At 42.9% G+C, this 24,916-nt stretch overlaps 1 protein-coding gene across 4 annotated transcripts in view; it reads left to right on the top strand.

Annotated features, from left to right (window-relative positions):
• Positions 1-24,916, top strand: part of MMD (monocyte to macrophage differentiation associated) — a 159,688-nt gene that overhangs the window by 23,613 nt on the left and 111,159 nt on the right. For all 4 annotated transcript variants that reach the window (XM_063961273.1, XM_063961274.1, XM_063961272.1 and 1 more), the window contains exon 2: positions 23,490-23,571. In XM_063961273.1, the coding sequence (XP_063817343.1) occupies positions 23,490-23,571 (82 nt within the window). The remainder of the gene's footprint in view (positions 1-23,489; positions 23,572-24,916) is intronic.

Here is a 24,916-nt window from a genome sequence, read left to right as displayed (position 1 = left end):
TGACGATTATCATGTCGACCTTTTGACGAGTTGGTTATGGGATCCTGACTTTGAGAATGCCAGCGGTCAGAAAAACCGACACTGCCATCCTAACGGCCACAATCCCGACATTTGTAGGGTAAGTATTCTAACCTTGTCACCTCCCTACCCATAACCCTAGCCCTCCCTTCCCACAGTCTAATCCTAACCTTCCCTCCCACAGCTTAATCATAACCCTCCCTTCCTGCAGCCTAACCCTAACCCCCCCCTCCCCCATAGACTAAACCTAACCTACACCTGATACTTAAGTATAAGATGTCAGCTGTCTGTATTCTGACAGGTGTCGGTATTCCGCTGCTGGTGTACCGCCCGCAGGCATCATGTGCGCCAGAATGGCAACTACATCCTCTATTGACCATGTCAACCATTTGACCATATGTTTTGCAGGTTGACCTAATTACTGTTGATCTATAGTCTGGAACCCACTGACTTCACAGCTGAGTGGGCAAATGTAAATGCCGATGGTAAGAGTGTATGCTTACCAAATCGGCCACTATGTTAGCAGATCAGCCTGCATATTGTGTTCCCAGCCTTATAACCAGACTGATCTTTTTGAGCTAAGATCCACAAATTGTACAATGGTTAGATGTTGTCCCACTAACTAATTGTAATGAGAGCCTCAAAGATCCTGGGGGGTGAGAGAGATGGGCGGTAGGGATGGAGGGTCAGATGGCAGCTACGGCTGTATGATTAGGCAGCTTAAGGTGGCTGTGAAGAATGGTTACCCAAGGGTATTCGGGCGCTCAGGGGACGAGGTGTTTCACCAAGCAGCTGCCTAGATAAGGGGAGTCACCCCCACAATAGATATACAATAGAAAAGAAGAAAGGCTGCGCTATTTTGATGAACTGACAATGTAATCCTCTGTATATAATTAATACAATTTATTATAAGATATATAATATCACTGTGCTTTTGTGATAATTAGATCATAAAATGCATGCAACATAAAACAAAATGGATAAAACCATACAGTATAGATGATAATATTGAAAAAGGGTTACCCAAATGGTCAGAGCTGTAAGTGTAATTTAGTGGAAGAGTCCGTTCCAAATAATTCCCCCAAATAGTTCTGTATCCGGTATATATATTCAGTGGGAGGTAAGCAGTGTCCCGTGGAGTGACAGTGTCCGCTAGAGGAATTGGTGCTCCTAGATCTTGAATGGCGAGCTCCTCATGCAATGCGGAAGGTTGAATCAATCGGTTCAATCTGCTATTTGTGTCCTCCGATTTTATGTCGCAATCCGGAATTTAGGTGGGGGATGGTTCGGCCTTCCAGTGGATAGTCTTCAGCTCTGGGTCCCTTGTAAACCTAACGCGTTTCGCTGCGTTCAGCTAGCAGCTTTTTCAAAGGTGTCAGTTGTTTGGGTATATGGGGTTTATATACCCCTTCCAATATGGTGGCTAATTAGCACCTGGTCACAGTGTTGCATGATAATTAAAGAAAAAATCAAACAAAATATCTTAATATAGATAGAAGACAAACCTACTTCTTACAGAATGTAAACTATAAAGTTGTATTTATATTTTTATTAGTATTTCCCTTTCTGGATAAAATCAGTTTTGTTTGTTCTGTTGTTAAGGGGAGGGAACAGGAAATATGTATATGGTGACTAACCAATCATTTCATTTGCTTGCGTATATTGTTGCTATGGAGACTCAGTTATAAGGATATTATTGGAGGGGAGCACATTATCCGCCCCCTGGGGCTGTCGATCACGTGATTTCTACGTAATTGAAGTAATTATAATAGGGAGGGAGAAGGAGGAGACCTTGTTTGTCCGATCATGTGACTGTTATGTCACATGATCGGAACTCTAGTTGGCGCTGGTGAGGGCAGGGAATGTATTGCGGGAGTATCGTCACGGACGCATGGTCATGTGATGAGATCATGTGACCGCTGACGATACTCACGGACGGAGGTGTTTCTGTGGCTAGTTGGACGGAAGCGCTAGGAATGAGACTTCCGCCAACCAATAGTTTATTACGTGCAGTATAATCCCAGCACTTCCGCCAACCACTGGGTACATTAATTGCAATGTTGCGCCCTTGCCCTCTGTATTTCTCTAAGTGAAATATCTGGATTCCACATGAATTATTCATATATTTTGTGCAATATTCATAGTACATTGTTTTTGTAAAGTTAAGTATAAATAGTCAGAGAGAGATGTAGATAGTTGAAATAAGGAGGGACTGATGATTCAAAAGAAATAATGGATGGATATAATTTAAAAAAAAAAAAAAAAAAAAGAGTGAAAAATTGATGTAAAATAGCATCAATATTAATAATAGATATAGATCATAACTTAAATTATATATGAAATACCGAAGATTATTGATAATAATAAATTAAAAAAGCATATATAATCAATAAGTATAGATAAATATATATATGGATAGAGAGTGCATTTCATAAAGAGGAATCATATAACAGTGAATTATAACACTTTATATTCAGTTTTAGCATATCTATAATGATTCAAAAGAGACTCCATTATCTCGGTCATTTTATTAATTACTACACTTTATATTCAGTTTTAGCATATCTATAATGATTCGTGAGACTCCATTATCTCGGTCATTTTATTCATTACCAATTGACTCTCAGTCTATGATCTAGGGGAGGAGACATTACATTATAAATATGTAGTCTAGTATAATTTATATTTTATTTATGTTTTTATTATTTTTATTTTTATTGTTATTATTATTATTTTCTACTATATTGTATATAGATCGAATTAAATTATCATGTCTGTAGATTTAGCCCTTAATATAGCAAGGGCTGAATATGTATGTGTTGTGTTAAATTATAGTATTGAGTTCTATGGCTTCATTTAGACCACTCGGATAAATTGTTCCCATCCGGAACATCCAATAGGCTTCTTGTTGGCACAATCTTTTGTACCTGTCCCCTCCTCTATTAGTCAAGGGGATGTGTTCTACGCCAATTAGTTTAAGATTTTTGGGATTTCCATTGTGGACCATATGGAAATGTTGGGAGACACTGTGAGACTCCAACTTCTTGATGATGTTTCTACGATGTTCGAGAAATCTGACTTTTTATCTCCTAGTTGTTCGTCCTACATATTTGAGACCACACTCGCATGTTAAGATGTATATAACATACGTGGAGTTACAATTAATGAGATGTTTAATTTCATATGATTCATCATTAATTTCTGTTTTAATGTATTTGGTTTTATCTACATAATTGCACGTAATGCATCTATTGGCTCCACATTTGAAAAACCCTTTGGTTTCCATTTTGAGCCAAGAGTTGGTTTGGTTTTGTTCCTTTGGTTCTGATTTCAAAAAGCTTGGTGCGAGTGTATTTTTGAGGGATTTATTTTTTCTAAAGATAAAAGTGGGATCAGGGGGTAATATTGGTGCTAACAAATAATCCTGTTTGAGTATGTTGTAGTTCTTCTTTATAATTTGTTTAATTTGGGAACAGTGGTTGTTATACGTGGAAATAAAAGCTATCTGTTTGTTGTTAGAAATATCCGACTCTTCCTTATTTTCTTTTATCTTTTTAGATAATAATGTTTTTCTTTCCATCTTTTTGGTATCCTCGAATGCCTTCTTCAGGAGGGCTTCTGGATAGCCCCTCTGTTTGAAGGACTCAAGCATCCCTTGTGCTTGTAACTCAAAGGACTCTAGATCGGAACAATTCCGTCTTAGGCGTATGAGTTGTCCCGGGGGATGCTTTTCTTCCAGGGGGGGTAGTGTGCACTGGAATAATGTAAATATGCACTAGTATCAACTTCTTTGGTATAATTCATGGTATATATTTTGTTGTTTTTGACCTGTAAAGTTATATCCAAGAAGTTGATACAGTGAGAGTGATGTTGGTGAGTGAAGGTTAAATCATATGTGTTAGAGTTAAGACTATCAACAAATTTTTGTGCAGAAAGTGAATCCCCATCCCAAACAATAAATAAATCATCAATGTATCTGCCATAGAGGACCAGGCTCGCGCCCCAGTCCCCCCCCAAATAAGATGGTCCTCCAACTCCCCCATATACAGGTTGGCATAACTGGGCGCGAACCTGGTCCCCATGGCAGTCCCATTGATTTGTAAGTAATAATCATCAAGAAACAAAAAATAATTGTGTCGTAAAATATAAGTGATAGAATTTATAAGGAATTTTCTGTGTGCCACACTCGGGTCTCCATCCAGATCAAGTCGATTTGATATGGTTTGTATACCCTTTTTGTGGGGTATATTGGAGTACAAACTTTGTACATCTAGAGTAAGGAAGATATAGGTGTCTCTCCATTCTAAATCATTAATGAGAGACAAGAAATGGGTAGTGTCCTTAATATGGGACCTGAGTGTGGACACCCGTGGTTGTAAGTGAGAGTCTACATAAAATGATAAATTAGATGTGAGGGAGTGAATACCAGAAATTATTGGGCGTCCGGGAGGTGAAGTGAGGGATTTGTGTATTTTGGGTAGGTGATAGTATACAGGTGTGACAGGATGTAGTGAATATAGAAATAAGTATTCCTCCTTGGAAATAACGCCTGTGTCTATCCCTTCCCCTAGTAGAATCGCAAGTTCCCCCAGGAATTTTTGTGTGGGATCGCCTGATAGTTTGGTATAAAATTTGGAGTTTCCTAGTTGTCTCATAGCCTCAGATATATACTCATTTTTATCTTGTATCACCAATCCGCCTCCCTTATCTGCCTCCTTGATGATAATGGAGTTATCCTTTGTTAAGTTCTTTATGGCTCTTTTCTCATATTTGGAAAGATTAGATTTTTTGTTCTGTGAGGTGATATCTATGTCCAAACACATTCTTTTGAGGTCCTCTAGGGTTACCTTGTAGAATGTCTCTATACTGGCACCCTTGGATTTAATAGGGAAGAATTCAGATTTTTGTTTGAACTTTTTTCTAGAGACATCATATATTTTTTCAGTCTGTGTATTGGATGGATTATCTTTACTCAGTTCCTCCAATATATTGAGAGCCAATTGGTCACTCTGATCGAGTACTATTGGGATTGCTTCCTCATCATTGCGTTTAATGCTCTGTTTAGCAAAAAATCTCTTGCGACAGAGTGTTCTAATGTATCTGTTAAGTTCAACAAATAGTGTAAAGATGTTGGGAGATGCGGAGGGTGAGAATTTAAGACCCTTATTTAAGATTGTGATCTCTGCATCTGTCAGGACTTTAGAGGATAAATTAAAGATGGCCATGTTGTTCTTCCCTGATCTAGTTCTATTCCTGCTTAGTTTCTTAAGTTTTTCCTTCTTGCCCCCTCTTCTCCCTCTGAATCTGTACTTCTTCTTCCTCTTTTTGATGTCACCTGATGGTCGTTTGGATTGTGGAATGGCTCTTGATGGGATTTGTTTATACGTTTGTCTAAAAAAACCTCTGAGGTATTCTCTTGTTTATGATTTCTTATATCTCTCTCTTTTGGTCTTGCTCCCCTAATCTGATTTTCCTGGGGGCTGGTGACTGTATTTCTTTCCTGTATCCTAGATCTTGGTGATGGACATTGGTTTGAGTGAAACCGTGAGTTATCCCCATCATCCTTAGTTTTTCTAGGTGGGGGTGGGCTAGTACGCTGATCATGTCTAGTAGTAGACCTCCCTCTATTCCTAGTGGTGGTGTAGTTCTTCTGGGGGGAGAACTGGGTTGTTCTATATGAAGTGTTTCTTCGTCTCTGAGAGTTTGATTGAGTATTAGTAAATAAACGACCTCTATTTCTATCATAGGGCCTACCTCTTGTTTCTCTAGAATCTTCTTTGTTTTTTATACGATATGTTCTTACAGTCCCTCTCCTGTAATCTTCAAAATCGCGTTTAAATTTTTTACATTTCATATCTAAAAGTGTCTGTTCAAATTTATCTACTTTTTCAGTGGTTATTCTGTCTCTCTCCTTAAACTCAAATGTATTTGTAAACGAGTCTAGTCTTTTTTTAATTCCCTCAATTTCTACCTCTAATTCTTTAGCTTTTTCTATTCGATATGAAATTACTAGCTCCATAAGGGAGAAAGAGCATTTATCTAGTATATTCTCCCATTGTTCTTGAAAGGTTTTGTTTTCTTGAAAGATAGAGGGTTTGAAAAGTCTGAGACCTCTCGGAATCATTTTTTTGTCAATGTATTTTTGTAGGTTTACACCATCTAGCCATTGTTTCATTTCAGATTTTAACAAATTCTCTAATTTAAAAAATTCTTCCGTCAATCTATGATCAGGTTCAGACTTCTCACCCCTATCTTCATTACCTGTATCCCATCTAGAGAAGTAGGTTTGTCTTCTATTGATTCGTTCATCAAATTTGGTGAAACAACTCATACCTCAGCAGCCCAAAATAAGGACTATGTGTAAATGTGAAGAATGGTTACCCAAGGGTATTCGGGCGCTCAGGGGACGAGGTGTTTCACCAAGCAGCTGCCTAGATAAGGGGAGTCACCCCCACAATAGATATACAATAGAAAAGAAGAAAGGCTGCGCTATTTTGATGAACTGACAATGTAATCCTCTGTATATAATTAATACAATTTATTATAAGATATATAATATCACTGTGCTTTTGTGATAATTAGATCATAAAATGCATGCAACATAAAACAAAATGGATAAAACCATACAGTATAGATGATAATATTGAAAAAGGGTTACCCAAATGGTCAGAGCTGTAAGTGTAATTTAGTGGAAGAGTCCGTTCCAAATAATTCCCCCAAATAGTTCTGTATCCGGTATATATATTCAGTGGGAGGTAAGCAGTGTCCCGTGGAGTGACAGTGTCCGCTAGAGGAATTGGTGCTCCTAGATCTTGAATGGCGAGCTCCTCATGCAATGCGGAAGGTTGAATCAATCGGTTCAATCTGCTATTTGTGTCCTCCGATTTTATGTCGCAATCCGGAATTTAGGTGGGGGATGGTTCGGCCTTCCAGTGGATAGTCTTCAGCTCTGGGTCCCTTGTAAACCTAACGCGTTTCGCTGCGTTCAGCTAGCAGCTTTTTCAAAGGTGTCAGTTGTTTGGGTATATGGGGTTTATATACCCCTTCCAATATGGTGGCTAATTAGCACCTGGTCACAGTGTTGCATGATAATTAAAGAAAAAATCAAACAAAATATCTTAATATAGATAGAAGACAAACCTACTTCTTACAGAATGTAAACTATAAAGTTGTATTTATATTTTTATTAGTATTTCCCTTTCTGGATAAAATCAGTTTTGTTTGTTCTGTTGTTAAGGGGAGGGAACAGGAAATATGTATATGGTGACTAACCAATCATTTCATTTGCTTGCGTATATTGTTGCTATGGAGACTCAGTTATAAGGATATTATTGGAGGGGAGCACATTATCCGCCCCCTGGGGCTGTCGATCACGTGATTTCTACGTAATTGAAGTAATTATAATAGGGAGGGAGAAGGAGGAGACCTTGTTTGTCCGATCATGTGACTGTTATGTCACATGATCGGAACTCTAGTTGGCGCTGGTGAGGGCAGGGAATGTATTGCGGGAGTATCGTCACGGACGCATGGTCATGTGATGAGATCATGTGACCGCTGACGATACTCACGGACGGAGGTGTTTCTGTGGCTAGTTGGACGGAAGCGCTAGGAATGAGACTTCCGCCAACCAATAGTTTATTACGTGCAGTATAATCCCAGCACTTCCGGCAGCACTTGGAACGGACTCTTCCACTAAATTACACTTACAGCTCTGACCATTTGGGTAACCCTTTTTCAATATTATCATCTATACTGTATGGTTTTATCCATTTTGTTTTATGTTGCATGCATTTTATGATCTAATTATCACAAAAGCACAGTGATATTATATATCTTATAATAAATTGTATTAATTATATACAGAGGATTACATTGTCAGTTCATCAAAATAGCGCAGCCTTTCTTCTTTTCTATAGCTTAAGGTGGCTGCCTAGGGGCGTCAGCCACTGGAGGGCACCACTGAATGAATCTAGCAAAAAACCTGAAGGATGTATGTGGTTCAGTAATGATCTTACAGATGGAAGGGGGGGGGGGGGGGGTATACAATAAGGGAAGCATAGAAATATATGTAAGTCTGTGCATGTGTATACACAGACAGTTTATATTTATATATATATATATATATATATATATATATATATATATATATATATATATATATATGCGCTTGGTCCACACGTTATTGTATATCACTTGCTGGGGTGCCATCCAATGAAGGAAACCCTGTGGTCACCATTCCAATCTAATAGCAATAGAATGGGAACGTTCACCAGTCTTCTTTATGTAGGTATTTAATTAGACCATCATGATCAAACCATGTGTATTTCTATGGTATGATGGTCTAATTAAATACCTACATAAAGAAGACTGGTGAGTGCTCCCACTTTTTTGGTATTATATATAGGTAGATAGATTTGCTTTTATCCTGGCACTCAGCAAAAAAGTGAAATTGACCTCTGTGTCCTCTCTGATTCCTAACATGCCACCTAGTGTGTATACGTAAAGAACAGATGGCACTGGAGGACTTTTAAAGTGAAAGTATATTGTAAACAAAGTCGCAAAATTTTGTAATTCTGTTTACAATATACTTTATCACTTTAAATGTCATTGAGTGTTGTCCCTTTTCTCTGTATAAGTATAATGATGCAATTAGACCTGGGTGGGGCCTTGCAGGGTAGGGGGGTGCTAGGTTCCCAAACTGTGTGCCATTGCACTCTGGGGTGCCTTGGGACACTTGCAGGGGTGCCTCGAGTTGGAGGTGCAGAATCAATTCAAATTATTTATGGTCAATGTAATAGTCCAAACTAGTGTTGGTGGCTGTTAATCAAAAAACTGTGTGGACAAACAGAAGTGAATCCTCCCACACCACATAACTGACTGTAAGGATGACCTATAAACATAATTTACCAAACGTATTTTTTTCTAAATTTCTCAATAACAAACTTTGGCATAGGGGTGCCATGAAAACATTCTGATACACTAGGGAGCCGTGATTCAAAAGAGTTTGGGAACCACTGAACTTGGGTGCAAGAGAGACATTGCATCGGCCTTAGACAGATGGGATAAGACTTGAGAATGGAGAGAGATTGGAAGTATGATTGGTCCATAATACTGGTCTACTGTAGTTTATTAATGATCATATAGAAATGGCAAGTTTTCTGATATCTTATTGTATTGCCATAACAACATTATAGCAATGGGCAATTTTCTTTATTGTTTGCGGAGTAATCAGGAAAAGTTGTAAATACTTCTGATGCTTTGTGCTAGCACTAAGCAAACACCACACACAGGTTTATTGAGTGGCAGTGAAGATAATTATATAGTAGATCTTTGGTTGGTGAAAAATAAGCTAAACTAAACCTGTACTTTAAAATAAATAGGATTAAACAAAAATATTCACCATTGTTTCCCTGTAAGGGATTACTCCCACGCGTGAATTAGAGCATATAATGTTGTGGCAAGGAACAGAATTTATTTTCTAATCAGGTGGGATTATCACCTGTGGGAAAGTGGGGAGGGGGAAGGGGAATGTTACAATTACAGTATAGGAGAACTCATGGCTATTTGCACATTAGCTTCTGAATTCTCTATTTGTCTTCAGTTTGTTTGCAATAAACACATGGTTTATCACAAAAAGAGATATTGTGCAATTATTTCAAGAAATTACTAATGACGTAACAAGCGAAAAAGTAATTTACATAAAATAGAGAGCCAATAAGGAGATGGGTAGAAGTATTAATTATGTTGCAATATACTTTCTTTTACAGGGATGCAGTCAGGATACCGACAGATGGGAACCCAGCACTCAAAATACCGATGCCAGAATCCCATCCGCAGTAGAAACACCAGCGTCGAAATACAGACAGGATTCAGTTTTGCGGTGTCTAAAGACCGACGCCCGGAATCCTGATCCTACCTTCAGTGGAACGTGATCGCATCCCCGTGATGGGGGGGGGGGGGGGGGGGGGAGGTTAGGTTTAGCCATTAGAGGTTAGGGTTAGGTACAAGGGAAGGGAGGGTTAGGCAGCAGGGGAGGTTAGGCAGCGGGGAAGAAAGGGTTAGAGTTGGGCACCACCGGTTAGGGTTAGGCACCCACTTGGGAGGGTTAGAGTTAGGGTAGGAAAAAGGTGAGGTTTAGGAGGCTTAATGGGGGGCTGTCAGGATTCTGATGGACATGATGCCGCTGTTGGTATACTGACAACCGGCATCCCGTCCATCGGCAAATCATATTGATCCCCTTTTCCAGATTCATGCATTTGCCGTCACCATACAGGGATATGGAAAAATTATGCTGTGTGGGAGGAAGGATGGGTTGGGTATAGGCTACCGGCGGGCGGAATCCAGGCAATCAGCATCACGACGCCGGGATCCCAGCTGTGGAATGCCGGTGGGGGGGTTTGAGCGCAACGAGTCCCCTTGCGGGCTCGGTAGCTCTCTGTGCTCGCCACAGATTCTATTCCCACTCTATGGGTGTAGTAGACACCCACGAGTGGGAATAGTCCCTGCTAGTCAGCATGTCGACTCTTGGGATTAGGGGGATGCGGGATTTAGGTGCCGGTAATGTGACCAGCGGTCTCCTGGCCGCCGGTCACATAACTACATTCCATTGAAAGGGCTCTGAAGCCTCATAATACTGCAGTAGGGACATTTTAATAGGCAGTCCAGGTTAATGATGGCAGCAAAATCTTCTATAGTTCATACAGTATGTTCCCAGACGTCATTCAGCGATTCATATAGATTCACAAGTAAATTCATGTCGACCATTTAACTGTCAGACTTTTAACCCTGTTGACCTATTGACTGTCGACTATCTGCCTTTTTTCCATCGAATACTAAAGTTAATGTTGAGCAATAACCTTGCTCCAGCCAGCATAGGCAAGCATTACGGTGTACAGCTACTCCTTGTGTATACAGTATATTCTTCATTATGAGAGAATAGCTAGTTCATCAGCTAGCAGCTAAAGCTAATCATTTGTCGTCATACAGCTGTAAGTAAAGTACCTTACAAGTCTGTGCTGGGGCTGCTACACAGCAGAGACTGTATTTGGCCTTGTCTATGTACTAACATAATTCTGTTTGGCGTGCCTCTCCTATTTCAGTGTTCTTTAAAATAATACTGCTGTGTAAAGTACGCAGTGTCTCGGTCTACTAAAGGCTATTTTTTTCCAGCGTGTTTAAGTCTCTCAAAATTGCTAGAAATAATAATTAAAACCCATCCCAACTATAATCATTATATGGGTTTTATCTTTCAGATTTATACAATTTCCTATCGGTTTAGAAAAACAAAACCGTGTTTTAGCAACATTTTAATTACCTATTCATTCTAGGCTAATGGTGGTCACATCATGTATGCTACATGTAGAAACCCTTTTGAAATGAGACAATGCTGCTGTAACCACCAGGGACCATTGAGGATCACGCCACCTTTCCTCCCTGACTCGCCACCGTGAACGGTCATGGTTGCACCCAGTGAAGAGTCCTGCCGCACTGGGGTATTTCTCTTTTCCTGTATGCTGTACTTATCAGCTTGGAAACCACCCTGGACAAGGACTTTGAATTTGGCAGTAAAATCAAATACATTTGCCCCACTACTGAGGAATTCCAGCTTTAAACCTTTGTACTGGTTTGGAAAACTTTTAAATCACACTAAAGTCTCCTGATTTGCATATGTTCTAGAAAAGCTGTAATTTGCATCACATTATTCGGATGAGGACTTTGTTGTTAAGTGAACAATGAGTTCTTGTGCTTTAGTTCTACTTCTCACTCATTAGCTGTGGACATGCAAAACGTTTTTATAGTTTACATCCTGTCACACATTTCTAGACCTAAACAAAAGAAAAACAAGTGACTGTACTACGTTTTACTATAGCCATTCAAGCTGAAATGTTGCCAGTCTAGCCCTCCCTGAGCTGATGGGCGAGTTTAACAGCGGAATGAATTGGCATTTCAGCTGGAGCACCAGCTTTAAATGTGTCCATGAAAAAATGGGGTCCGGTCTGAAGATCGACACTGTCTAGGTTGACCACCATTGGTCGACAGTCACTGGGTCGACATGGTTTCTATGTCGACATGTTCTAGGTCGACAGGTCAAAAGGTCGACATGACTTTTTCACATTTTTTTTTTCTTTTTTTTTCCTTTCTTTTTTCCTTTTCAACTTTTTCATACTTAACGATCTACGTGGACTACGATTGGAATGGTATTCCTTGCCCGAAGCATGGCGAGCGGACACGGTGCACTAATTGGACTTCCCGGTCAATGGTAGTCATTGCAAACAAACTGCGCTGTAGAAAACATATGCATCTTTGTGTATCTCTGGTCCATTCTGATTCAGGAGAATATCAGCCATTTCTCTCCTCGTGAAACGGGTTTTTATAGGTAGCAACAGGGACTATGCACGGAAGAACCAGTCTCGTGGGACTGTGGCCAAATTAACATCATATTCTGAGTTGTGCATATTTCGAGGGGATACCTATTTCAGACAGATCTTTCACACCCAGCATTGGGTAGGTGTGTGTGCTGATATTAGTGATTGCAATACCAGTTGGAATAATTGTGCGGGTGGCGCAGTTGCGGAGGTCCATGTGACTCCTAATACAGATGGATACTCCTATTAGTATTCTGATTGCTAATCATCAGCATTCCATACTTCCCTACTGTACCGCTTTAGGCTGGACAGTTCCACTGTTTGGGGACTGTACCACCTGTGGGCTGCAGTGTCTAGGGGTGGGGTTACGGAGGAGCACGGTCACTGCTAATCTGCATAGCAAAGGTGAGTAGATGCGCACGGCACCTATACTGTGCAAAGGACAGCCTTGGGGGAACTAAGCATCTTCAGGAGTTCTTCCCCAGAGTGATGAAAGCTGAGGGGGGAGGAGGTGGTGGGATGCCACAAGGCTGTTTCCCTTCCCCAAGAGCTTATACCCCTTTCCCTAATTGATAAACCCAAATTTAGTTATGGCATTCCAAATGCAGCCAGCTAACAATCAGGCCCCAAATTTTCAATCTGTGATGCACAAAATGGGAGTAACTCGATCAATCACTTTGGAGGAGGTTCTTGGTCTATCTTCCAAATGTCTCCCTAGCTGACTGGTGCTCTCTTTTCCCTGCTGCTGCATCGACCATCGGCATCACCCTCTTGCTGCCATGGCTGTGCTACTGACGGCTGTGGCTCCCAATGGATGTGCGCACCGCTCTAAGATTTAAAGAACCGGATGCACCAAACGAAATGTTTGGCTCCAGATTCAAACTTCTTCCCTATAAATGGAATCTCTGGGCTTTGTTCAGTGCCATAGTATTCGGATCCATACCTGTACTCCAAGGTGATTCCCAGTGTTACAATCCGGTCTGTTTGACGACTCTTCTTTCCTGCTCCTTTGGTATGGGTCCTGCTGATCTCTCGGTTGTGACTTTGGCTGTTCCACTGACCTGATTCTGCTCATCCTCTGGCACCACATTGCGTGTCTCATTCTGACCCGGTTCTGGTGACCACACTCCAGTAAGCCTCACAATTAACAAACCACTGGGCTTGGATACTACTCTGAATCTGTAACCGCATCTCCATCTTTCAGAGAGGTGTTACCATGTAAAAGTAAAATTGTTTCCCTTTCATAAACAATAAGGAATTATACCTCATTGTATGACTGTAGCATAGAGGCAGGGACTATAAACCCATAGAGGACATGTGTGTTCATGCTTTCACATCAGCCCGCACTGTGAGGAATGGTAAAAATCTTTTCTGTAACGTATCCAGGCTTGGACTGGACCACAGGGGTACAGGGGAAACCACCAGTGGACCTCCTGCTCTAAGGATCAGGTTCCAGACTGTGCACTTGAATTATACATCATACATATGTTAACTTATACTGGACTATAGTGTATTTTCTACAGTGCATTGCTGTTATTAATCTGATACATTATCATGCATGCATCAGCTGAATTTTCTGTATATATCTATAAAGGGGCCCAGATATTGCACTCATGGTTAGTCAAACCAATGATGTGGCAGGCTACACCCCATGGGCCCCTACCACTGCATTCCCCCGGTGGGCCCTACATGCCCCAGTCCGACAATGAACGTATCTGACAAGTCTATCTTGTCCTTAACACTCTGTTTGGCTTTCTCTAAACCAGTTTGTTGAAATCTGACAGTATTACATCTTAAAGACCAGAATACAATGGAAAAAAAAACTAAATAAAAAGACAACTACCCTCACTAAATGTATCTGTATTCAATGAACTGTCCACTTCTGCTTACCTAGTAGACATACTTTAAGCTGGACTTAGCTACAATAACAGTCTAAAATGCTGGTCATCCTTATAGGCCCTACACACTGGCCAATATTGCTCAAAGATATGAACGATCTTGTTCATTATTGAACGAGATACCGTTCATATCTTTGAGTGTGGAGGCACCAGCGATGAACGATGCGCGGCCCCACGCTCGTTCATCGCTGGGGCCCCGTCGGCTGTGCATGCAGGCCAATATGGACGATCTCGTCCATATTTGCCTGCACTTCAATAGAGCCGGGTGACGGGGGGAGTGCAGAAACTTCACTCCCCCCGTCACTGCCCCCCCGCCGCCGGGTCGCCCGTCGGCCGTATCCGCCGTCGGGCAGCTCGGCGGCGGATCGGCCAATGTGTAGGGCCCATTACACAATTTCACTTTACATATTTGTAAACTAGTTTTAAATTGTTAATCCTATGTTGACCCCCCTCAAAATAACCCCTGGATATTAAGTAACAAAGTAAAATGGAGTGGTGTGCAAGCAGAAACTTTCCCATCTAAAAATCAGTTTGGTTTCTTAAACATCGTACATGCCTTTCTATAGGGTTCTAGCGCTGTACTCTTTGCTGCATCTCATACAATTATAACTGCATCCACAATCACATGACATATGATGTAGTGCACAGAGAATATTTTGTACAGTAGACTTTCCTAACTATCCTATGCTGGCCATACATCATGTCGACATCCTGTACGAATACACGATATGGACGCGTCGATCGACGCATTGTGTGCACATCTTGCATGTTTTATGCACAATTACAATGCGATGCGTGGCCCCGCCCCGTGGACCGCCTGAGAATTATCATCCACCTAATTTAAAAAGATACTTTATCTTACGTCCTAGAGGATGCTGGGGTCCACATTAGTACCATGGGGTATAGACGGGTCCACCAGGCGCCATTGGCACTTTAAGAGTTTGAGAGTGCGGGCTGGCTCCTCCCTCTATGCCCCTCCTACCAGACTCCGTTTAGAAAATGTGCCCGGAGGAGCCGGTCACAGCTAGAGGAGCTCTCCAGAGCTTTTCTAGTAAAAAGTTATTTTAGAGTTTTTTTTTTATTTTACAGGGAGGCTGCTGGCAACAGCCTCACTGCAGCATGGGACTAAGGAGGGGGGAGTAGTGTCCGCCATGCGGGGTCTGAGCCACTTACTCCGCTGACAGGACACTGAGCTCCTGAGGGGATAGATCCTTCCCCGCCACAGGGGATCGCTCACCCCAGCAGCATGCCGCCACCCCCTTATAGAGCCAGAAGATTGAGGCGAGTAAGACACCAACCCCCCCTTGGAAGCGGTGGGCCGGTGTGAAGATGGCGGCAGCAGGGTAGGAGCGCAGTATTAACTGCGCTCCGGGCTGGCTCTGCGGTACATAGTACGGCGCATTGAGGGGCGTCCTGGGCCAGCGCTTACACCCTACACTGGTCATAAAGCCTGTCGGGGTCCCAGGATCTCAGCCAGCATCAATCCTCCGGCCAGTATAATCAGAAGCGGGAAGACAGCGCCATTTTGGGGGCAGAGCTTCTCAGAGTGGACCCAGCAGCGTCTGTCGCCATTTTCCTGCCTGCACAGCGCTGATCAGGAGAAAAAAAGGTCCCTCCACAGCAACTCCAGCTATCTCTCGCGGTACCAGGGGGTTGTAGAAGGAGAGGGGGGGGGGGGCAGGCTGCGATACAACTGTGTATCCTATTAAGGTGCACAGTCAGCGCTGACAAGGAGTCTCCCTTTGGCTCCAATCTCTGTGTCTCTCTTGCCATTCTTGGGGGTGTAACTCTGTGCGCCCTCCCCTGTGTGTGTGGGGGGTGTTTTGTGGTCTCCTTTAGCTATGTCCTGGTTTTCCTCTATCAAATCTTGGATTTCTCAGATTTCAGATAGGGTTGTAAGTAATGAATCTGCATCCCAGGTATTACAGAACAGCAGTATGGCCCGATTCTGGTACCTCAGGACGCTCCGCTATATACCCCCACAAACGTGCGCTTGTTCATGTCATGCAATATGACACGGATACCGATTCTGATACCACAGACGGTACTGGGGATGTGTTGCGGGGGTCTGCCCAGGGGCGTCTTAAGAGAGGAGGGGGCCCGTGTGCACACTCCGGGTGGGCCCACTCCTCTCCATGGCGCCGTATGCGCAGGTTTCCCGAAACATGGCGCCCGCCATGTTTAGGAGACAAAAATTGAACTGCGCTTGCGCGGCGGCCATTCTTGATGTATTCTTTGGCCGCGACGGCTGCCGCCCCCGGCGGTGGACTTCCGACAGGTGAGTATGAAATATGGGTGCAATGTGTGCGATGTGGCCCCCCCCCCCCCCCTGGACCCAGCGGCCCGTGTGCACTGCACACATTGCACCCATGATAGAAACGCCAGTGGGTCTGCCTCTCTTGCAAAGGGGGTGCAATTGATGATAGAGGCTATCAAGGATGTGTTGAATATTAATGATACCACACCTGAGCAGGTTGAGGAGGCCTTTTTCACTGTAAATAAGAAAGCCTCGCTAACCTTCCCTGCGTCAAAGGAATTAAATGCTTTATTTGAGAAAGTATGGGGAAGACCCTGAGAGAAAAATTCCAAATCCCTAAAAGGGTCCAGGTGGCGTTTCCTTTCCCTGAGGAGGATAGGTAAAAATGGGAAAGCCCGCCAATTGTTGACGCATCTGTCTCCAGACTCTCAAAAAAGATGGTTTTACCTGTTCCGGGATCTACCGCCTTAAAGGAGCCGGCTGATCGAAAAATTGATAATACACTTAAATCAATGTACATCGCTTCGGGGGCCATATTACGTCCCACTATTGCTAGTGCATGGATTGCAAAAGTTATAGTAAAATGGTCAGGCACCTTACTTGAGGACTTGGATACAATGGATAAGGGTGATGTTGAATTGTTTTTGCATAACATTCACGATTCAGCAGGTTTTATGGTAGAATCCATGAAAGACCTGGGTTCCATGGCTTCGGGGATCTTTTCCATGTCTGTTTCAGCTCGTCGGGGACTGTGGTTGCGCCAGAGGTCGACCGACGCGGAATCCAGGAAAAGTGTGGAGTCCCTACCCTACACAGGTCAGGCTCTCTTTGGGGAATCTTTGGATGCATGGATATCCACGGCTACAGCGGGTAAGTCTCTGTTCCTTCCCTCAGCTGCACCTGCTCTGAAGAAATCCTTCTCTTCATCAGCATCACAGTCCTTTCGGTCTAACAAGCCTAGAAAGGCCAAACCGTCCAATATCTTCTTTAAGGGAGGTCGAGCTAAATCCAAGAAACCTGCTGTGGCAGGTTCTCAGGAAGCTAAGCCTGCTTCCAGTAAGCCGAAGTCCTCCGCATGACTGTGGACTGCGCGTCCTGGAGGTGGGGCCAGTGGGAGTGAGGCTCAGACAGTTAAGTCACATCTGGGTATCGTCCGGCCTGGATTCCTGGGTGATAGATATTGTGTCCCAGGGATACAGGTTAGAATTTCAAAATCTCCCTCCTCACCAATTTTTCAAATCAGGCTTGCCAGTTCAGCTGGCGGACAGGACTGTCCTACAAGCAGCGGTCCAGAAGTTGGTGGAGGCACAGGTCATTGTGCCAGTACCTCCTCATTTGCAAGCCACGGGTTACTATCCGAACCTTATCGTGGTACCAAAACCGGATGGTTCGATCAGGCCCATTCTGAACCTAAAATCGCTGAACCCTTTTCTGAAGGTGTTAAAGTTCAAAATGGAGTCTCTCAGGGCGGTGATATCAGGTCTGGAAGAGGGGGAATTCCTAGTATCCCTGGATATGAAGGATGCGTACCTCCACATTCTGATTTGGCTACCACATCAGGCTTATCTCCGTTTTGCATTACTGGACTGTCATTTCCAGTTCCAGGCCCTGCCATTCGGCCTCTCTACAGCACCAAGGGTGTTCACGAAGGTGATGTCGGAGATGATGGTTCTACCCTGAAAACAGGGGGGAAACATCATTCTGTATCTGGATGATCTACTGATAAAGGCAACATCCAAGGAGGAGCTGTTGCAGTCCATTGTACTCACAACCCGCCTACTCAGAGTCCACGGTTGGATTCTGAACCTTCCAAAATCTCATTTGGAACCAACCTGGAGGTTGTCTTTTCTGGGGATGATCCTCGACACAGAAGTGCAGAGGGTGTCTCTTCTGCAGGAAAAGGTGTTGGTGATACAATCAATGGTCCGGGATGTCCTGAAGCCAGCCCGGGTGTCTGTTCATCAATGCATTCGCCTTCTGGGAAAGATGATGGCTTCTTACGAGGCTCTCCAGTACGGGAGGTTCCATGCTCGGGCCTTCCAACTGGATCTCCTGGACAAGTGGTCAGGATCTCATCTACACATGCACCAGAGAATTCGTTGCCAAAGGCCAGGATTTCACTCCTCTGGTGGCTCCAGTTGCCTCACCTTCTGGAGGGCCGCAGGTTCGGGATTCAGGACTGGGTACTTCTAACCACGGATGCGAGCCTTCGGGTCTGGGGCGTAGTCCCTCAAGGGGAAACCTTCCAAGGAAGGTGGTCAGGTCTGGAAGCCGGCCTGCCGATCAACATCCTGGAACTAAGAGCCGTCTACAACGGTCTTCTTCAGGCGGCCCATCTTCTAAGGAATCGGGCCATTCAAGTACAGTCTGACAATGTAACGACGGTGGCTTACATAAACCGACAGGGCAGAACGAAGAGCAGAGCTACGATGTCAGAGGTGACAAGAATCATCCTCTGGGCAGAAAAACACGTGTTGGCGCTCTCTGCAATCTTCATTCCGGGAGTGGACAACTGGGAAGCAGACTTCCTCAGCAGACACGATCTCCATACGGGGGAGTGGGGTCTCCATTCGGAGGTTTTCAAGAAAATAACAGATCTTTGGGGCTTACCCTAAATAGACATGATGGCCTCTTGTCTCAACAAGAAGCTCCAACACTATTTTTCCAGGTCGAGGGACCCACAAGCAGTGGCAGTGGACGCCCTGGTGTCTCTGTGGGTGTTCCAGTCCGTGTATGTGTTTCCACCACTCCCACTCATTCCAAGATTTCTAAAGCTCTAAAAGAGTTCAGGCGATCCTCATTGCTCCAGACTGGCCAAGGCGGGCTTGGTACGCGGACCTTCTGAATCTCTTGCAGGAAGAGCCGAGGCCTCTTCCTCTTTGAAAGGACCTGCTGCAGCAGGGGCCGTTCGCCTATCAAGACTTACTGTGGCTAAGTTTGAGGTTGAATGCCTGATACTAGCTCGGAAGGGTATTCCGGAGAAGGTCATGCCTACCCTGAAACAGGCTAGGAAAGGGGTAACGTCTAAACATTACCATCGTATTTGGAAGAAATATGTCTCTTGGTGTGAGTCCAAGAAGTTTCCTGCGGTGGAGTTTCAACTGGGAAATTTTCTCCTCTTCCCGCAAGCAGGTGTGGATATGGACCTGAGGTTGGGATCTGTGAAGGTCCAGATTTCGGCCCTGTCCATTATCTTCCAGAAATAATTGGCTGCCCTCCGTGAGGTTCAGACCTTTTTGAAGGGAGTTCTGAACATCCAACCTCCCTTTGTACCGCCTACGGCACCTTGGGACCTTAACGTGGTGTTGCAGTTTATCCAGTCGGACTGGTTTGAGCCTCTACAGGAGGTTGAGTTCAAATTTCTTACATGGAAGGCTGTCACGCTGTTGGCCTTAGCTTCTGCTAGATGTTTGTCAGAATTGGGGGCTTTATCCTGTAAAAGCCCTTACTTGATATTCCGCGAAGATAGAGCTGAGCTCCGGACACGTCAGCAGTTTCTTCCAAAGGTTGTGTCGGCATTTCATATCAACCAACTTATTGTGGTGCCAGTGGCTACTGACTCCTCAATTTCGTCAAAGTCCTTGGATGTTGTGAGGGCTTTGAAAATCTATGTGAAGAGGACTGCTCGTCACAGGAAATCGGACTCCTTTGTTTGTCCTGTGTGATCCCAAGAAAATTGGGTTTCCTGCTTCAAAGCAGACTATATCTCGCTGGATTAGGTTCACTATCCAGCATGCGTATTCTACGGCAGGATTGCCATGTCCAAAATCTGTTAAGGCCGACTCTACTCGTAAGGTGGGGTCTTCCTAGGCGGCTGCCCGGGGGTCTCGGCGTTACAACTTTGCCGAGCAGCAACTTGGTCTGGGTCGAACACGTTTGCTAAGTTCTACAAGTTCGATACTTTGGCCTCTGATGATCTGAAGTTCAGTAAATCAGTTCTGCAGGAGCCTCCACACTCCCTCCCGTTCTGGGAGCTTTGGTACTTCCCCATGGTACTAATGTGGACCCCAACATCCTCTAGGACGTAAGAGAAAATAGGATTTTGGTTACCTACCGGTAAGTCCTTTTCTCGTAGTCTGTAGAGGATGCTGGGCGCCTGCCCAGTGCTTCGTTTTCCTGCAGCCGTTATCTGGTTCAGTACATCTTTAGTTATGTACTGCATTGTTACTTGGTAAGTAATGTTTCAGCAATTGCTGAGTTTTTCAAGCTAGTTAGCTTGATGTGCCTTGTATGTGTGAGCTGGTATGAATCTCGCCACTATCTGTGTTAAATCCTTCTCTCGAAGATATCCATCTCCTCGGGCACAGTTTCTAGACTGAGTCTGGTAGGAGGGGCATAGAGGGAGGAGCCAGCCCACACTCTCAAACTCTTAAAGCGCCAATTGCTCCTGGTGGACCCGTCTATACCCCATAGTACTAATGTGGACCCCAGCATCCTCTACGGACTATGAGAAAAGGATTTACCGGTAGGTAACCAAAATCCTTAATTTTTTTTTCTTCTTAAAACAGGTTTTATATGTGAAATTGCACCTTTAAGCAGTCTGAATTTTGAAGTCTTCTGTGACCACTATGTAGATTTTTGAGATCGGCCAAATAGCTCTGCTTATTTTTCACTTGCTGTGCCGGGGAATAATTCACGTGCAGAAATGGTTATATAACATAACCGTGTTCATTTCATTTAAGAAAAAAGAAAAGAACAACAAAGTATATTTACAGTAACTGCTTCTGTACTTCATTAGTTGCATGTAAATCATTTTGAGTGGATGTGTTCGGTTGGGTTTTGCAAGTGTCTACTTTACGACGTGCCTTGGTTTAATGGATCTTTAGAACAATGCTATGTCAATGCTTTAGTTCTGAAAGTACTTCTCTTTCCATGAACTGCTGTCTTGTACCAGCAATGTTATTCATACAGTTGCTATAGTTACCCGGATGGAAGTTGTTACATCATGGATTCTTAAGAATGCGAAATGTCAGATGTTGTATAATGTTTTGGATGTCCTTGAAGGTGTATTATTTTCCATTGTGTCCTCTATATCAATTTTTAATATAGAACACCTCTGGTTATGCTGCTTTTTACAAGAATATAGTATATGCCGATAAATTATATATACAACCCACTCTGTATTCACTCACACAAAAGGAAAAGAACAAAGTTTAGTAAATAGAATAATTTCTAGAATACAGTACAATGCATCATGACAACGGCATATGAGGCAAACCAAATAAGATCCCCATTTGTATCGCTTCAGTTCCATTACAGTTTGTCATATTGTGTATCAATACTATTTATGGAATGATTGCTGGTGGTGTGGTTTGAATCCCAACTGGTAAATGTATCCAGTTAATGTATGGAGAAATTTTATAAAAGATTTCAATCTTATAATATTTGTGGTACTTCCACTGCTTTATAAGTAGGAAATATTGGTGTTCGTTGTGAGCTGTCTCATGGTTCTGCAATATCCGGTACATAAACATAGCGACCAAAGTGCTGACGGAATCACTTGTCCTCAAGGACTATGCTGAGTATTCAGCATTGCTGGAGAAAGGATTCTTCCATTGGGGAAAAAAAAATATAAAGGCTTCAGTTTAGCAGTCTTGGAAGTGGCCATGGTTGGTTGATAGTCACTTGGACCGGCAAGCAAGGAGGCATAGTATAACTTGTCCTTTGTTGGCAGGGCATGCAGAGGTGGCAGCCTGACTGCTGATGCTTCTGTTGTACTCTTCTCTTTTTAAAGGGTGCAAAACCTCTTTTTTTAATGTGAGCATCAACTGGCTTTCATAGTTTTCCAACCTTCTCAAACGTTCTATATAATGTGTGCTCTGGTTTCTTCTATTTCAGCAGGAGTGGTTGTTTTTCCATTATGAGTCTGTTTTGTAGATTATGAACACTGATCCTTTATAACAAATCTAAGTATGTTATTTAATTGTATAAACCTTAATCCAGAGTTTCACAAACTGCATGGATATCCTTAAAACCTGGACTGTAATGGCAGTTTGGGAACTTCCGTCTTTATTCCATATAATTATGGATTCATTTAGCTTGGCAAAATGTAATCATTGACCACAAGAAAATATATCCAGGCGACCCTGGTTCCCTACATCACTCCTATTCCATCCGGCTGCATCCCAGGGCCAGGTCTCTTACTGCAGATGTGAAGGAACTTGTGAGAAGGTCAGAACGCATCAATTGTATAATTATCTCTGCCAGACTGTCAGTCACATATACTGTACTGCTGAGCTGTTAGTCTAAGGTGAGATGGACAATCATATTATCATCTTATGAAACAAGCTAAGCACAACATCACAGTACCAAACACCGATAGGGCGACCCACCCTGTTCTGTTTAAAGTCCTACCGCCTCAGTTTTGCTTCTTGGCCGGCCTTGGAAGCCATCTCACAAGGTTACTTTCCTATGGAATAAAAAGAGCTTTTATTAGATATTGCTGGCTCCTAACTATTGGAGACATTTGTCAAGATAAAATGTTTATAAAATCAACCAGGAGAACATGACCAATACAACAAAAACTCATTAATTGTGCTTGCTCCATTAATAAATTAGATCACTCTGGTTCAGATGAGTCATTTTTGCTTCTGGCAATTATCAGAAGCATCACTTTGTTCCTTCCCTTTTTTTTTTTTTCCCCAAAGATATTGCCGTCTAGGATTTGATGTTTTTATTGGATGTAAGGAAAGATCCCCATATCCACAATGGAGTATTAGTACAACACTCAGAAATCTTAATTTCCTGATTTATTTCAAAAATGTATTTTCATTTTTCTCTGTTTCTGAAATGTGTAGCTTTTGGTGAGTCCACTGTGTGTTTGCATTTTGCCATTTTACTACGCAGAGTTCTTTCTTTGGAAGAAACAATGAGCTGATTGATGCAGCATAAAGCCTAGCACACGGCTTGCACCTTCAATATGTAAATGTCATTATTTCTTCTTTTTGACAGATTCATGAATCACAGAGCGCCAGCAAACAGCCGTTACAAACCAACCTGCTATGAACACGCAGCCAACTGCTACACACATGCAGTAAGTTAACGTTCCACCACGGACCTGGTAACTCATAAAGTTCTTCCAGTCGCCACAATTCCACCAACTGCACCCTCCTTGGTAGTAGCGTGCTTACAGGGAATCTTGTGTGCATGAGCACTATGCAGCATAACAGGGGAGGGGGACACAATGACATTCTGCCTCATTATGGAACTACTGGTTCAGTCAGTTTGATGCATACTAGCGCTTGTAACATTGGGGCAGATGTAATAACCTGGTGAAGGCATAAAGAAATGATAAACCAGTGATATGTGCAAGGTGATAAACACACCAGACAGTCAGATTCCAACTGTTAATTTACATATTGGAGCTGATTGGCTGGTGCCTTTATTACCTTGCACATATCGCTGGTTTGTCACTTGCTTATGCCTTCTCCAGGTTAATACATCTGCTCCATTGTGACTTAAGCTACAGATGTGTCCTCTGACATCTAGCATGTTAAGCAGCCCTTCTAGTCACACCATGCCATGGTGTGACTTGGTAGAGCCAAGTGTCTTTTTGTGCAACTTTTTCCATTATAATGTGTCTTATTCCCAAAATCTGCATATGAAATGCTATGCTACAGTGTTTTTTTCTAGAAAACACTGTAACGTTTCATTTGATATGCAGATACAGTCATGGTCGCACACAGAATATAAGCATGCCGCATATCATTTTAATCAGCAGAGTCTGCTTGTGCATCCTATTCATAAAGCGATGCAGAGAAGATGCATTTTCAACAAAAAACGACGTCCAATGCTAATGGAGTTTCACAGGACCTGTCAGCTCTCTCATGCCAGGCACCTCCCACATCTCCTGCTGTGTGGCATATTGAATTAAGAGGTATGAGGACACATCTGTAGATACGTACATGAACGTTGTATCAAAAAAATGTGACAGCTGTTGCAATTTCAATTACAATCATCCAATCATACGCTCCGTGCACTAGGAAATCTTCTGAACAATGATACAATAAATTGTCTCCAGGGATTGTATCCAATTAATTGTTGCTCCTGCAGACACTATGCAATTATCTTGTAGAACAGAGTCCCAAGATATCATGTGGACCTGTGTACACACTACAGGATGTGCACCACATTGCGTCATCCCATCTGACGTGCAGCACATTAACTGAGACAGTGCGATATATGACATGTGTAAATGACCGATTGGGTATACACACTATACAATGGTTGTTGCCACCCATCGCAGATCGCAAGATTGGCCAGTATATCATATAGTGTGTAACCAGCTGTACAGTACAGCTACTATATAGAAGTTAATGACTTTGCAGTAGGAGCGCTACAAGATTTCAGTAATTACTCAAGTATTTATAGTAATAGAT

This window comes from Pseudophryne corroboree, chromosome 3 (assembly GCF_028390025.1).
Source record: "Pseudophryne corroboree isolate aPseCor3 chromosome 3, aPseCor3.hap2, whole genome shotgun sequence".
In the NCBI taxonomy this organism is placed as follows: domain Eukaryota; kingdom Metazoa; phylum Chordata; class Amphibia; order Anura; family Myobatrachidae; genus Pseudophryne; species Pseudophryne corroboree.
This window is presented reverse-complemented; position numbering and strand designations above follow the sequence as displayed.